The sequence below is a fragment of the Salmo trutta genome, chromosome 4, assembly GCF_901001165.1.
Source record: "Salmo trutta chromosome 4, fSalTru1.1, whole genome shotgun sequence".
Taxonomy (NCBI): domain Eukaryota; kingdom Metazoa; phylum Chordata; class Actinopteri; order Salmoniformes; family Salmonidae; genus Salmo; species Salmo trutta.
In genome coordinates this window covers 16,906,926-16,920,369 of record NC_042960.1, presented here as the reverse complement: position 1 = coordinate 16,920,369, position 13,444 = coordinate 16,906,926, and the positions used below count along the sequence as shown (strand labels likewise).

The 13,444-nt window shown below is 42.1% G+C and overlaps 1 protein-coding gene across 3 annotated transcripts; it reads left to right on the top strand.

The window, feature by feature from the left end:
* The first annotated feature begins 3,317 nt into the window (after positions 1-3,317).
* cldnd1b (claudin domain containing 1b) lies at positions 3,318-12,403 on the top strand. Of its 3 annotated transcripts, none has more exons than XM_029749975.1 (5): positions 3,318-3,458; positions 5,524-6,100; positions 6,619-6,726; positions 9,685-9,822; positions 9,994-12,403. In XM_029749975.1, exons 2-5 carry the CDS (start codon positions 5,815-5,817, stop codon positions 10,212-10,214), a joined length of 753 nt encoding a protein of 250 aa, XP_029605835.1. In that variant the 5' UTR covers positions 3,318-3,458; positions 5,524-5,814; the 3' UTR covers positions 10,215-12,403. The 3 variants fall into 3 exon arrangements, with proteins under 3 accessions (XP_029605835.1, XP_029605836.1, XP_029605834.1); XM_029749976.1 differs by lacking the exon at positions 3,318-3,458 and adding an exon at positions 4,817-4,984 and having other exon boundaries at positions 5,524-6,073; XM_029749974.1 differs by lacking the exon at positions 3,318-3,458 and adding an exon at positions 4,820-4,984.
* Positions 12,404-13,444: the final 1,041 nt, after the last annotated feature.

Genomic DNA, 13,444 nt, shown 5'->3' with positions numbered 1-13,444 from the left:
AATTCTTTGAATAACAGTTTAATATTTTATCAACGTTTATGACGAGTATTTTTGTAAATTGTAGTACTGATTCACCGGAAGTTTTGGGGGAAATACATTTTCTGAACGTCACGCGCCGATGTAAAATGCTGTTTTTGGATATAAATATGAACTTGATAGAACACAAAATGCATGTATTGTCTAACATAATGTCCTAGGAGTGTCATCTGATGAAAATTGTCAAAGGTTAGTGCATAATTCTAGCTGGTTTTCTGCTTTTGGTGACTCCTGTCCTTGCATTGAAAATGGCTGTGTGTAATTTTTTGTCTATGTACTGTCCTAACATAATCTAGCTTTATGCTTTCGCCGTAAAGCCTTTTTGAAATCGGACAACGTGTTTGGATTAAGGAGATGTTTATCTTTCAAATGGTGTAAAATAGTTGATTGTTTGAGAAATTGAAATTATTAAAGTTTTGCTATCTTGTCAAGCAATCCCGTTACCAGGATGAGAACGGGAAGGGGGTCCCCTAGAGGTTAAATAAAGGTGAAATAAAAATAAAATAAATGAAATAACACATATGGAATCATGTAGTAACCAAAAAAGTGTTAAACAAATCTCGAGATTAGAGAATCTTCAAAGTAGCCACCCTTTGCCTTAATGACAGCTTTGCACACTCTTGGCATTCTCTCAACCAGCTTCACCTGGAATGCTTTTCCAACAGTCTTTAAGGAGCAGCTTTTCCTTCACTCTGCGGTCCAACTCATCCCAAAACATCTCAATTGGGTTGAGGTTGGGTGATTGTGGAGGCCAGGTCATCTGATGCAGCACTCCCATCACTTTCCTTCTTGGCCAAATAGCCATTACACAGCCTGGAGGTGGGTTGGGTTATTCTCCTGTTGAAAAACAAATGATAGTCCCACTAAGTGCAAACCAGATGGGATGGCGTATTACTGCATAATGCTGTGGTAGCCATGCTGGTTAAGTGTGCCTTGAATTCTAAATAAAGCAGCGACAGTGTCACCAGCAAGAGATGCAGAGATCATCCATTCACCTACTCTGTCTCACACAAAGACATGGAGGTTGGAACCAAAAATCTCAAATTTGGACTCATCAGAACAGAGGACATATTTCTACCATTCTAATGTCCATTCCTCGTGTTTCTTGACCCAAGCAAGTCTCTTCTTCTTATTGGTGTCCTTTAGTAGTGATTTCTTTGCAGCAATTCGACCATGAAGGCCTGATTCACGCAGTCTCCTCTGAACAGTTGTTGTCTGTTACTTGAACTCTGAAGCATTTATTTGGGCTGCAGCAGAGGTAACTCTGGGTATTCCTTTCTTGTGCCGATCCTCATGAGAGCCAGTTTCATCATAACGCTTGATGGTTTTTGCAACTGCACTTGAAGAAACTTTATTGAAATTTTCCAGATTACAGTAATGATGGACTGTCGTTTCTCTTTGCTTATTTGAGCTGTTCTTGCCATAATATGGACGGAATAGGGCTATCTTCTGTATACCACCCCTATCTTGTCACAACACAACTGATTGGCTCAAACGCATTTAGAAGGACATAAATTCCACAAATGAACATTTAACAAGGCACACCTGTTCATTTAAATGCATTCCTGGTGACTACCTCATGAAGCTGGTTGAGAGAATGCCAAGAGTGTGGAAAGCTGTCATCAAAGCAAAGGGTGGCTGCTTTGACGAATCTCAAATATAAAATATATTTTGATTTGTTTAACACTTACTTTAATTACTGGGTTTCTACTAAACTAACATATGAAATTGTTTTAAGATGGTCATACTAAGGATCATTTAGCTATTTGATTTAGAATTTTAGGACCCCTGTAAGTATGAAATATATATATATATATATACACACACTTTATTTATTTTGGGATGAAACATTGAATTTGGCCTTACTGGTATTAGCAATAACATATTCATACATGTCAAAGCAGATAGTAAAAACATTTATCAAAAGGAAGTATTTTTAAAGTGTCTGTCCAATATCAGAGATTTTAACACTAAAGTACTTCCATATACAGTCTTCATTAGGTACACCCATCTAGTCCCGGTTCAGACACTCTTTTGCCTCCAGAACAGTCTGAATGCTTCAGGGGCATCCTACAAGGTGTTGGAAACATTCCACAGCGATGTTGGTCCATGGTATCACGCAGTTGATGCAGATTGGACGGCAGTACATAGATGCTGCAAACAGCCCGTTCTATCTCATCCAAAAGACTGGGGACCGCGCAAGCCACTCAAGTAAATTGAACTTGGTGTCATGTTTTTCCCCTCCTCAATTGTCCAGTGCTGGTGATCGCTTGCCCACTGGAGCCACCTTTTGTTTTTAGCTGATAGGAGTGGAAACAGTTGTGGTCGTCTGCTGCAATAGCCCATACATGACAAGGATTGACGAGTTGTGCGTTCTAAGATGCCGTTCTCCATACCACTGTAGTAATGCGCCGTTATTTATCTGCCTTTTAGCTTGCATAATTCTTGCCATTCTCATTCAACGTCTCTCATCAACGAGCTGTTTTTGCCCACAGGACTGCCGCTGACTGGATGTTTTTTGTTTGTCGCACCATTCTCTGTAAACCCTGGACACTGTCGTGCGTGAAAAGCCCAGGAGGTTGGCCATTTCTGAGATGCTAGATCTGGCGGGCCTGGCACCGACGATCATACCACGCTCAAAGTCGCTTAGGTCACTCGTTTTGCCCATTCTAACGCTCAATCAAACAGTAACTGAATGTCTCAATGCCTGTCTGCCTGCTTTATACAGCAAGCCACGGCCATGTGACTCACTGTCTGTAGGAGCGATCCATTTTTGTGAACGTGATGGTGTACCGTATAAACTGGCCACTGAGTGTATACTTCCATACATTTTTTTAACTGGTACCGGGCTACCTTCAGACAAGTCTTGTGAGGCTTGTGGGCATCCTAGAGCAAAACAACCAACATGTACAGCACGTGTCTGTGAGAGTCTCCGCTTTGATGGTGGGGTCATATTTGTGTTACTTCAGACGAGTCCCGTGACACTTGTGGGGGTTGTTAGCAAAACGGAGAACACCATCGTGTTCATCAATCTCATTTTACCATAATTTGTAGGCCATATTTTTTTGTAGGCCAAACCCTTCGGACGCTACAGACGTTTTCATGAGAAGACCAATTTCCGTGATGTCTCCTGGTCCACCTTTCACCGCAGATGCGGAAGGCTGACATCGGCGGATGCGGTATATTGAGACACAGCCCATGCAAAGAACATATCTAGCTTAAACTGATGGATTTTGATGAGCATTAATTTATTATGCTAATTTGATTTCAGCGGGGTGCGGACAACGACTCTAGGGGGACAGATTTCTTTGTCCGACAAGTTGACGTGTTTGGCACTTCAGAGTCAAGAAGTGCGGCTGCGGGTCCGGACTCTGCGCACGCTACGAGTTTGTGTCACAACAGGAGGAGAAAGGCAACTCTAGGTCGGTGTCCTCTTCAGCTTCCCCTCCTTAGAAACTGTCTCATTTTGAAGAATGTTGTCAGAATCGTATTGTGGACTAACAGCATGAAACTACTAGAGAGTGATATCGAGATGTTAGGAACAGGAAATAACAAATACATATGTTATTAACTGACAGCTATAGTGCTTGCCTGTTTGTAGTCCTAAAAAATAGAAATGAGTTACGGTTTGTTCAGCCATTCCTATGGGGAAAGAATAGGGTTTTGGGATAAAAACTGAAAATAAGGTCTGAGGTTAGTTAACACAGGTTTAGGAGATCTTATACGTTTTGTTCTATGAGATAATGTCCGTCAGTTAACAGGACCTTAATGAATAATGAAGCCTTTATGTGCTTTTTCTGATTACATAAATGCTTAAAAATTCTAAATTGACATTAGCTGATGAATAATTATGTCATAAAACAAAAGTATAAGATAACCTATGCCTGTGTTTAACACAGGCCTTATTTCGGTGTTTATTATAAAACTGCATTCATTTCCATATAGGCTTTGCCCATCAAACCATGGCTGAGTTAGTGCCTACAAAAAGCTAGGCAGACTAACGTTAGTTAACTAATTAATTTGCTAGCTATCATACAGTAGGCATATAATTAAGAAATACGGCACGAGGGGGTGTGGTATATGGCTAATATACCATGGCTAAGGGCTATTCTTATGCACGCCGCAAAGCGGAGTATTGGCCATATACCACAAACCTCCGAGGTGCCTTATTGCTATTATAAACTGGTTACCAACGTAATTACAGCAGTAAAAATACATGCTTTGTCATACCCGTGGTATACGGTCTGATATACCACGGCTGTCAGCCAATCAGCATTCAGGACTCGAACCACCCAGTTTATAATAATAATTATATAGTTAATATAAGTAGACATGCAATCATAATTGACTGTAGCTCATGTAAAGCACCTACAAGCTACCGGTGGCTGAAAACACAATCGTTGCGGGATGAACGAGTGAGGAATTGCAGGGCAAGGGCGGTCCATTTAAAATGCATTCCTTCCTCCCTCGCCCTGCAAGTGTAAACACGTCAGACGTCATGATAAGTCATCAGAGGTGTCCACTTGATTTGAAGGCTGAGGGTATGTCTTTTAAGCGTTTGGAATGTAACCAGTGTATTGAACAGCGAATGTGTAGGCATTCATAGAACTACGTCACTGTATAGAACGACGAACGTGTAGCCAAAAACTACAAAGCCCACATGGTAGTGGTACACAAGACGCTGTCTGATGATGCTGCTTTGACAAAAGAACCCACACCCCTCAAAAGTTACCACAGCCACAAAGTCATAAACCCCTCTATTTCTACAATATTCATAAAATCGGATTTTAAACCTAACCACACTGCCAACCTTATACATAACCTTAAATTAAGACCAAAAAGCACGTTTGTTTTCATGAATTGTTTTGCATATTTTGGACCAATTTGGACTTTGTGATTGTGGTAACTAGTGAAAGCCTTAAATCATCCGGAAAAGGAACGCTATTGAGTGAGTCGAATAGCTATTTAGTATTTGCTTTAAACGTTAGTATCGTTTAAATTAATCTGATAGCCATTACATTGGTCAATTATTTAAATGCATGTTGGTTTTGTTCATTCACAACAAATATATATTTCTTCAAGAAACATGCCACTGTCGTGGCGGTTTTGCACCAGTTCACGTTAGCTAGCTAGCGTTATTAGCCTTGGATGGCAGTCGGTAGATAAAAAGCAATATGTGAAATTCTTGCCACTTTGATACTTTCCTCATAGCAGGGAAATAGCGTTCTGTTTAGTAAGCTAGGCAGATAAATGTCATTACTTAATCATTATTACCATATGCTTATTTGCATTCGCCTTAGCAAGATACTGACAGCTAGCTAACTCCGTTTAATTTGTGTTTATACCGGTAACTTTGCTGCTTGTTAGTTAACTAACGTTACAGGATCTTGCTATCAGAGCCAAAATGTGCAAGTCTAAGATCTGAATAAAATGTTTGTTGAATGACAGTTTGCAATACATTTTCTTCTGATTTGTTCTCCTTCAAAGCTGTGAAACTGGCCTACTTGGTGATGGTGGGGTTGTGAGGACCTGGAGTACGAGGAAGGCACAAAAGACGACAGGCTGGGAAGCTCTGACAACCATCATGCTCAGGAACTGCACTGTCAATGTTAAGGACATTACTGCAAGGCTGTCAAGTGCTCACTGACTAGCTGACCTCTTATAAGGCCCTTATCCCCTACTTTTCGACTTCATAAGAGGGCACGAGTAGACACACTAACAAATGCAGTAAGAAGGAAGTAATATTCACCCACAAACAGACACTCTTGAATTGTAAACATGGTGGATAACCGCTACGCTACGGCCCTGGTCATTGGCTCTGTTCTGAGTCTGCTGGCCACTGTCTATCTCTCCATTGCTGTGGGAACACAGCACTGGTACCAGTACCGAAGTCCGCCCGGCAACCATGAGGCCAGCAATGCTTCGGAGCTCCGCGAGGACTTCATCAACGGGGAGTTTGATGAAAAGACCTACAGCGACACCCTGTTCCGCCTCAACGGCACACTAGGGCTGTGGTGGAGGTGTGTGCAGGTGCCAGGCAAGTCATACTGGTTCAAAGAGCCTGGTAAGAACCTACACACACTAGAGTGGAGGAGCGGGGTCACTGAACACATGACTAAGTCACATTGGTTAAAAGCGTCTGCTAAATGGCATTTATTATATTACTATATATTATTATGATTATATATAAATATATTTCATTGCAGGTGTTGGTACAGAAAGGGTGTGCTGGATACACAGGTGGACCAGTTACACATAGCTGTGCCAATCAGTGTTAAACACCATGCTAATATTGTATTATAAAATAAAGGCCTCCTTTTTTCTGATACCCACACAGGAGCAACACTGGGTTTGATAATTGTATATATATTTGGTGCTTACTTCCAATGAGCCTGGGGTTCAATATGATCGCAGGTTGTCGACAATGCAACTTTTTAAAGGTAATTTCTGATTGAGCGGACATCTGCAGCAGTTAACCGTGAATGCAAACTTGTGAACATTGCCTTTAAAAGCTGCAATGTCGACAACCCACATCCGATTGAATCCCGGCCTAACTCTCTGTCTCTTCTCTTGTATTTTCAGATCCTAAAATGGTAACACAGTGTGTGAGCTTCACTCTGCCTCAACAGTTTGTACCCAAGTACAAAGAACCAGGGAATCACAACACTGGGGAGGACCTGCTTCGGACATGTGAGTCTTGCCTTGCAGCCACACACACATACAGTGCCTTTGGAAAGTATTCAGACCCCTTGACTTTTTCCACATTTTGTCACGTTACAGCTTTATTCTAAAATGGATTAAAAATGATAATAATAATCCTCAGCGATCTATACAGAATAACCCATAATGACACAGCGAAACAGGTATTTAGAATTTTTTTGCTAAAAAATGAAATACCATATTTACATAAGTATTCAGACCCTTTGCTACTAGACTCGATATTGAGCTCAGGTGCACGCTGTTTCCATTGATCATCCTTGAGATGTTTCTACAACTTGATTGGAGTCCACCTGTGGGAAATTCAATTGATTGGACATGATTTGGAAAGGCACACACCTGTCTATATAAGGTCCCACAGCTGACAGTGCATGTCAGAGCAAAAACCAAGCCATGAGGTCAAAGGAATTGTCCATAGAGCTCCGAGACAGGATTGTGTCGAGGCACAGATCTAAGGAAAGGTACCAAAACAATTTCTGCAGCATTGAAGGTCCCCAAGAACACAGTGGCCTTTCTTAAATGGATTAAGTTCGGAACGACCAAGACTCTTCCTAGGGCTGGCTGACCAGCCAAACTGAGCAATCGGGGGAGAAGGGCCTTGGTCAGGGAGGTGACCAAGAACCTTATGGTTACTCTGACAGAGCTCTAGAGTTCCTCTGTGGAGATGGGAGAACCTTCCAGAAGGACAACCATCTCTGCAGCACTCCACCAATCAGGCCTTTATGGTAGAGTGGCCAGACGGAAGCCACTCCTCAGTAAAAGACACATGACGGCCCACTTGGAGTTTGCCTAAAGGCTCTCAGACCTTGAAAAAAAAAAGATTTTCTGGTGTGATGAAACCAAGATTTTACTCTTTGGCTTGAATGCCAAGCGTCACGTCTGGAGGAAACCTGGCACCATCCCTACGGTGAAGCATGGTGGTGTTGGCATCATGCTGTGAGGGTATTTTTCAGCGGCAGGGACTGGGAGACTAGTCAGGATCTAGGGAAAGATGAACGGAGCAAGGTACAGAGAGATCCTTGATGAAAACCTGCTCCAGAGCGCTCAGGGCCTCAGACTGAGGCGAAGGTTCACCTTCCAACGACCCTAAGCACACAGCCAAGAAAACGCAGGAGTGGCTTCAGAACAAGTCTCTGAATTTCCTTGATTGGCCCAGCCAGAGCCTGGACTTGAGTCTGATCGAACATCTCTGGAGAGACCTGCAGCAACGCTCCCCATCCAACCTGACAGAGCTTGAAATAATCTGCAGAGAAGAGCGGGAGAAACTCCCCAAATACACGTGTGCCAAGCTTGTAGCGTCATACCCAAGAAGACTCAAGGCTGCCAAAGGTGCTTCAACAAGTACTGAGTAAAGGGTCTGAATACGTATTTAAATGTGATATTTCTGTTTTTTATTTTTCATTAATTAGCCAAAATTAGAATAAGGCTGTAACCTAACAAAGTGGAAAATAGCCAAGGGGTCTGAATGTTTTCCTAAGGCACTGCACATACACACAATGTATAAACATAATGTAGTTCAAACAACGTTCACTAGTTTTATTTAGTTTAAGTTTTATAAAACATGTATTTTTCGTTTTTATATTATTTAGAATCTGTTTTAGTTTTAGGGACAGAAAGTAGACTATGTGTGGGAGGCTAGGAAATGCATCAGGTGATGGGTCAGGTCATAGGTTAGGTTAGGTTTAAAGGTAGACTCAACGAGATGACATAGCTGCACGAAGTTAACAGTAGTAGTGGGTCAATTTCCTCAACAACCAGCAGCATTAAAGAGCGAGGCTAAACTTCTCAGCTGTTTTAGTCCCGTAGCTACCACGTCGTAGAAGCGTGAAGCGCACCCGTATACATGCACAGCTACTTTGTGTTAGAGCAAAGTCTTGCATCACGCTCCTTTTGTTGGATGTGATCGAGTAGTAAGGCTAACGAAGCCGACTGTTCGATGAGTGAAGTCTGGGGAGGTGCATCTGTGACATTAGTGGTTTTCAAACAGCAAGGCTCAGATCAACATGATGGCAGTGTCAACAGCCTTCCCTGTGGCTCAGTTGGTAGAGCATGGTGTTTGCAACGCCAGCATGGTGTGTGCAACGCCAGGGTTGTGGGTTCGATTCCCACGAGGGGCCAGTACAAAAAAAATGCATGAAATGTATGTATTCACTACTGTAAGTCGCTCTGGATAAGAGCGTCTGCTAAATGACTAAAATGTAAAAATGTAAATGTAACATAGCTGCGATTGTTTATCTTTTTTTTTTCTTTATAAATGTTGAAATGAACTTTCTAAACCCCCATATCACACACTCACCAGCAGAAAACATAGGCCTAACGTGTACAATTAATTGGTTAGAGAGGTCTCAAAGATCACTTTGATTTGTATCCCCTGTTCTGCAGTTGCACCTCTGACTTCACTCCTCGACTTTCGTCTACAGTCGGTTGCTTGAACCTTACCACTCAAACCCAATCTGTGACCCACCAGATTCAGAAGCTTGAAAACCCTGTTAGATTTCTTTTCCTAAAATTTAGAGAGAAAAAAACACTGATCTTTTTGTGTGTGTGTGTGTGTGTGTGTGTGTTCTTTTTGGAGTCGTATAATTTTAGTTTTTCAAACAGGTTTGTTAATTATTTTATTTCAGTTTCCGGATTAGTTTTAGTTTGTTTTCATTTACTATAATAACCTTGGTTCAAACTAAGTGTTTCATAGAAATGAGTTGGAAATTTGGTGGTTTGTTATTGTTACTGACAGTCATGTGACCTCAGCTCTTTCCCTTTCTCTCTCAAGCAAACAGACACACAGTCACGCATTCGTAATAAACATTGGTTTGGCATTACAAAGCTCTTTCTTCAGATATTGTTTATCTGTCTACGAAACTATAAAAATAACTTTATTTGTACTGCACTTTTCTGACATTTCTAAATTGGTTTCTCTCGGTGTCTGAGCAGACCTGTGGAGGTGCCAGTTCCTGCTGCCTCTGGTGTCCCTAGCTTTGGTGTTCCTCAGCGGGCTCATCGGTGTGTGCGCCTGCCTCTGCCGCAGCATCACCCCCACCCTGGGTGTAGGAGTGCTCCACCTGTTGGCAGGTTTGAGAACTACATGGATAATCACAATGCCTCTCAACTCCCTTAATCCCACCACACACACAAATTACACCCAACAACACATGTAAAAAGTACTAATGAAAGCTAGGGGATTCATGAAAGTCAAATGTACAATTGAATGAAGTTACATTCATTGTTGTCCTTCCCATCCAGGTCTATGTTCCCTGGGAACAGTGTGCTGCTTCCTGGCTGGCATGGACCTGCTCCACAGGGTCTCAGTGCTTCCCGACAGTGTGGACGGCTCTCTGGGCTGGTCCCTCTACCTGGCCCTCATCTCCTCACCGCTGCAGATGATGGCGGCCGCCCTCTTCCTGTGGGCCGCCCGGAGCCACCGCCAGAATTACACCCGCATGACTGCCTACCGGGTGGCCTAAAGAGACTGGGGTTTATTTTATATGTCAGGGTTGCTTTCAGTAAGAGCATAACGTTTTGAAATGGAAAATGTGAAGTTGTAGTGTTTCCAGTCACGTGCAGACTCAAATTTGTAGAAGGTGAGATTGTTTCTATGAAATGGCTACGTTTCTAAACATTTTACAAACTGCATGTTTTACTGAATGTGACCCTAAACTAATCCTAAATGGCAGTCTACACAACAATGATTTATACTCCTGAGGGGTATCCTACGAAGCAGACTTGAGTAGTTAGCAAGGTAACTTTGGTCAAGTCCGAGTTCAATTCGGCATACGAAAGTGGCTCACCTTTTAGCCAAATACGTACATTTCTATGGCAACGAACCCTTCAGAACTAACCTGCTCCGGGGCAGACTAACTTGCAGCTAACTCCACTTACCCTGAATAAAATGACTGAGCCTTGAGTTGAGGACCAATGGAATCAGATTCCCCTCTATCAACGATTGCGTTGTCATCCCTTTCATTTGAGGAAGACGAATGATTCAATGATTTAATCAAATGTTTTGTTGGTGTAAAAAAGGAAAAAAATTGTATTACTTTACACATTTAGTAATGACCGAATGCATTTCAAACTTCAATGTAATGTAACACTTTTGTATATAACGCCCTAAATATTTTGGGGGGGATTGGAGTGGGAAGAAAGTGCTTGTGCGTTGACGAGCACACCAAAGACGGCATTCACGAGAAGTAATAAAACAAAGATGGCTGATTAATTTTGGAAAACCCTGAGTAGTTTTAGCTTGCTTCGTTGGACACCCCTCTGCTCTTGGAAGGCCTTTGTATGTTCGCGTCTGTCTTAGCCCAGCGCCGAAGCTGTTAAAGGTCCTGATCTGGGTCTCGTTCACGGGTGCAACGTACTGAAACATTGCGAATAGAAATGTGATTAGAGCTGACATTTCTTACTCGTCAGAGTATCTGAAGGCTCCACAACGTTGCACCCTACTGAACACAACTCGAGTGATTTTGTGCCGGGCTGGGACAAAAGCCTGTGCACTTTGGCCTCGCCAGGACGAGGCATGAAGAGCACAGGGTGGCCCAATGATTCACTCTGTAACAGCTACGCATTTACAGTGTTGTCGCCATGACAATCCTCCCCGTTACTATACCTGAATGACAGATTTTAGGGTGACTAAACCTTCACAACACCTTAACTACACCCCACAGGGTGGCCTAAACAATCACTCCACCTTAAGCACAACTGTTTGACAGCTGACACTAGCCAATAAAACCTCAAACGAGACATCAACGTATCCTAAGAGATTCATAGAGACAAGTGGTCAATTTGATTTGATTTTGCGATTAATTTGTCCCCAGCAGCACATACTGTACGGGCATCAGGTATAACAAAACCTGTGGTTGATTATGAGAAGGTGAGGTGCGTTTTATGTTTTTCTTGAAACCTTTTGTTTGTATGTGCATCTTTAGCGATGCTTTTTTCTTTTTTTTTTTCAAGTAAACAACAGTTGGAGTCATATTTTGCCTTTGCTTCTGTTGCCATCTCTACCATTTATGAATGAAAGCTTTTTGCATCACTGCATGGATGGATAATCCTAGCCTTTTTTGTGGGTTTTCCTAAACTACATTTTTTGTTGTGGTTTTGTATTATGCTATCTATAGCGCGTTGTAGTGACATGACCCCATTTGCCTACATTTAATTTTTTACATTTTATTTCAGCAGATGAGAATTTTCTGCTTAATTTTGTCATATGTTGATTGAATGTCACCTATTGGAATGTAACCACTTCTTTGCCATTGTCATCCATATTTGTTAACTTAAACTTTTTGAATGTAAAGACATTTTGTCCTGTGTTGTTTTGACGCCACTATAGCTAACCTGTGTTTTGATCTTCCTCTTGATGTTTATGATATTTTTTTTGGTTATGTTGAAGTAAGTGTAGTTACAATACTTAGGTTTTCTGAAGCCTACAGTGTTTTGAAGCCTGCTTGAAACTACCAATGACAAGACAACTGGCACTAACTCCAAGTACGCTTGGTAAATGTGCACTCAACAGATACGGTTTACTTGGACACATTTTATGAAGGGTGTTTAAATGTGTTGAAACACCTTGTGGCTTTTGTGTTTTTATATGTCACTATACCTAAAGCACACTGCTTAATTTTTTTCCATAAGAATAAAGTAAACCTTTGCTGACCTCCGGTGTGGTCTGAGTGTTAATATTGTATGTGCGTGAGAGTGTGTTTTAAATAATTAAATGGTGTGTGTGTGCAACATGAGGAAAGACCACACCTTAAACAATTTACATCTCCTTCCCTCTTGACAATCAAACAATTTACAACTCCCATTCGCCAATCAATGGCTGTATATACTCACCCAATCCAGTTCTTGTTCTTGTGATCTTTGATAGTGTTCCGCATCCCTCCACCACCCATCTCCCTTCTCTGCTCTTCTTGTTTTTTCCAGGATACATTAACTTTGCTGAGAAGCAGATACCACCAGGAGTCTCACCCCAAACACTGTCTTCATCTCCCGATACCATAACGTCCAAGAAACCATCCTCCCGAACCATCACGCTATTTCAACCATTCCGAACCATTATGCTCCTTTAATCATCCAGGGTTCCTCTCGATGCTGTGACACTACCTCTGACGATGCCTACCAAGACAACCACCTATCAATCATCCAACTTCATGCCAAACTCAAGCTGATTTTTGCATGACGACATTCTGCGTTGATACACTACATGACCTACAGTATGTGGACACCTGCTCGTTGAAAATCTTCCAAAATCATGGGCATTCATTTGGAGTTGGTCCCCCCTTTGCTGCTATAACAGCCTCCACTCTTCTGGCAAGGCTTTCCACTAGATGTTGGAACATTTCTACGGGCACTTGCTTCCATTCAGCCACAACTGCATTTGTGAGGTCGGTCACTGATATTGGGCAATTAGGCCTGGCTCGCAGTCAGTGTTCCAATTCATTCCAAATGTGTTTGATGGAGTTGAGGGTAAGGCTCTGTGCAAGCCAGTCAAGTTCTTCCACACCGATTTCGACAAACGATTTCTGTATGGACCTCACTTTGTGCACTGGGTCGATGTCATGCTGAAACAGGAAAGGGCCTTCCCCAAATGTATGCCGCAAAGTTGGAAGCACAGAATCGTCTAGAATATCATTGTATGCTGTAGCATTAAGATTTACCTTCACTGGAACTAAGGAGCCTAGCCCGAACCATGAAA

What these genes read in the sequence shown, in the direction of transcription:
- cldnd1b (XM_029749975.1), top strand. Translation starts at nt 5,815, where the DNA reads ATGGTGGATAACCGCTACGCTACGGCCCTGGTCATTGGCTCTGTTCTG. An exon ending in GGAGGACCTGCTTCGGACAT is followed by an intron (nt 6,727 to 9,684) that starts GTGAGTCTTGCC and finishes GTGTCTGAGCAG; the next exon opens with ACCTGTGGAGGTGCCAGTTC. An exon ending in AGTGCTCCACCTGTTGGCAG is followed by an intron (nt 9,823 to 9,993) that starts GTTTGAGAACTA and finishes CTTCCCATCCAG; the next exon opens with GTCTATGTTCCCTGGGAACA.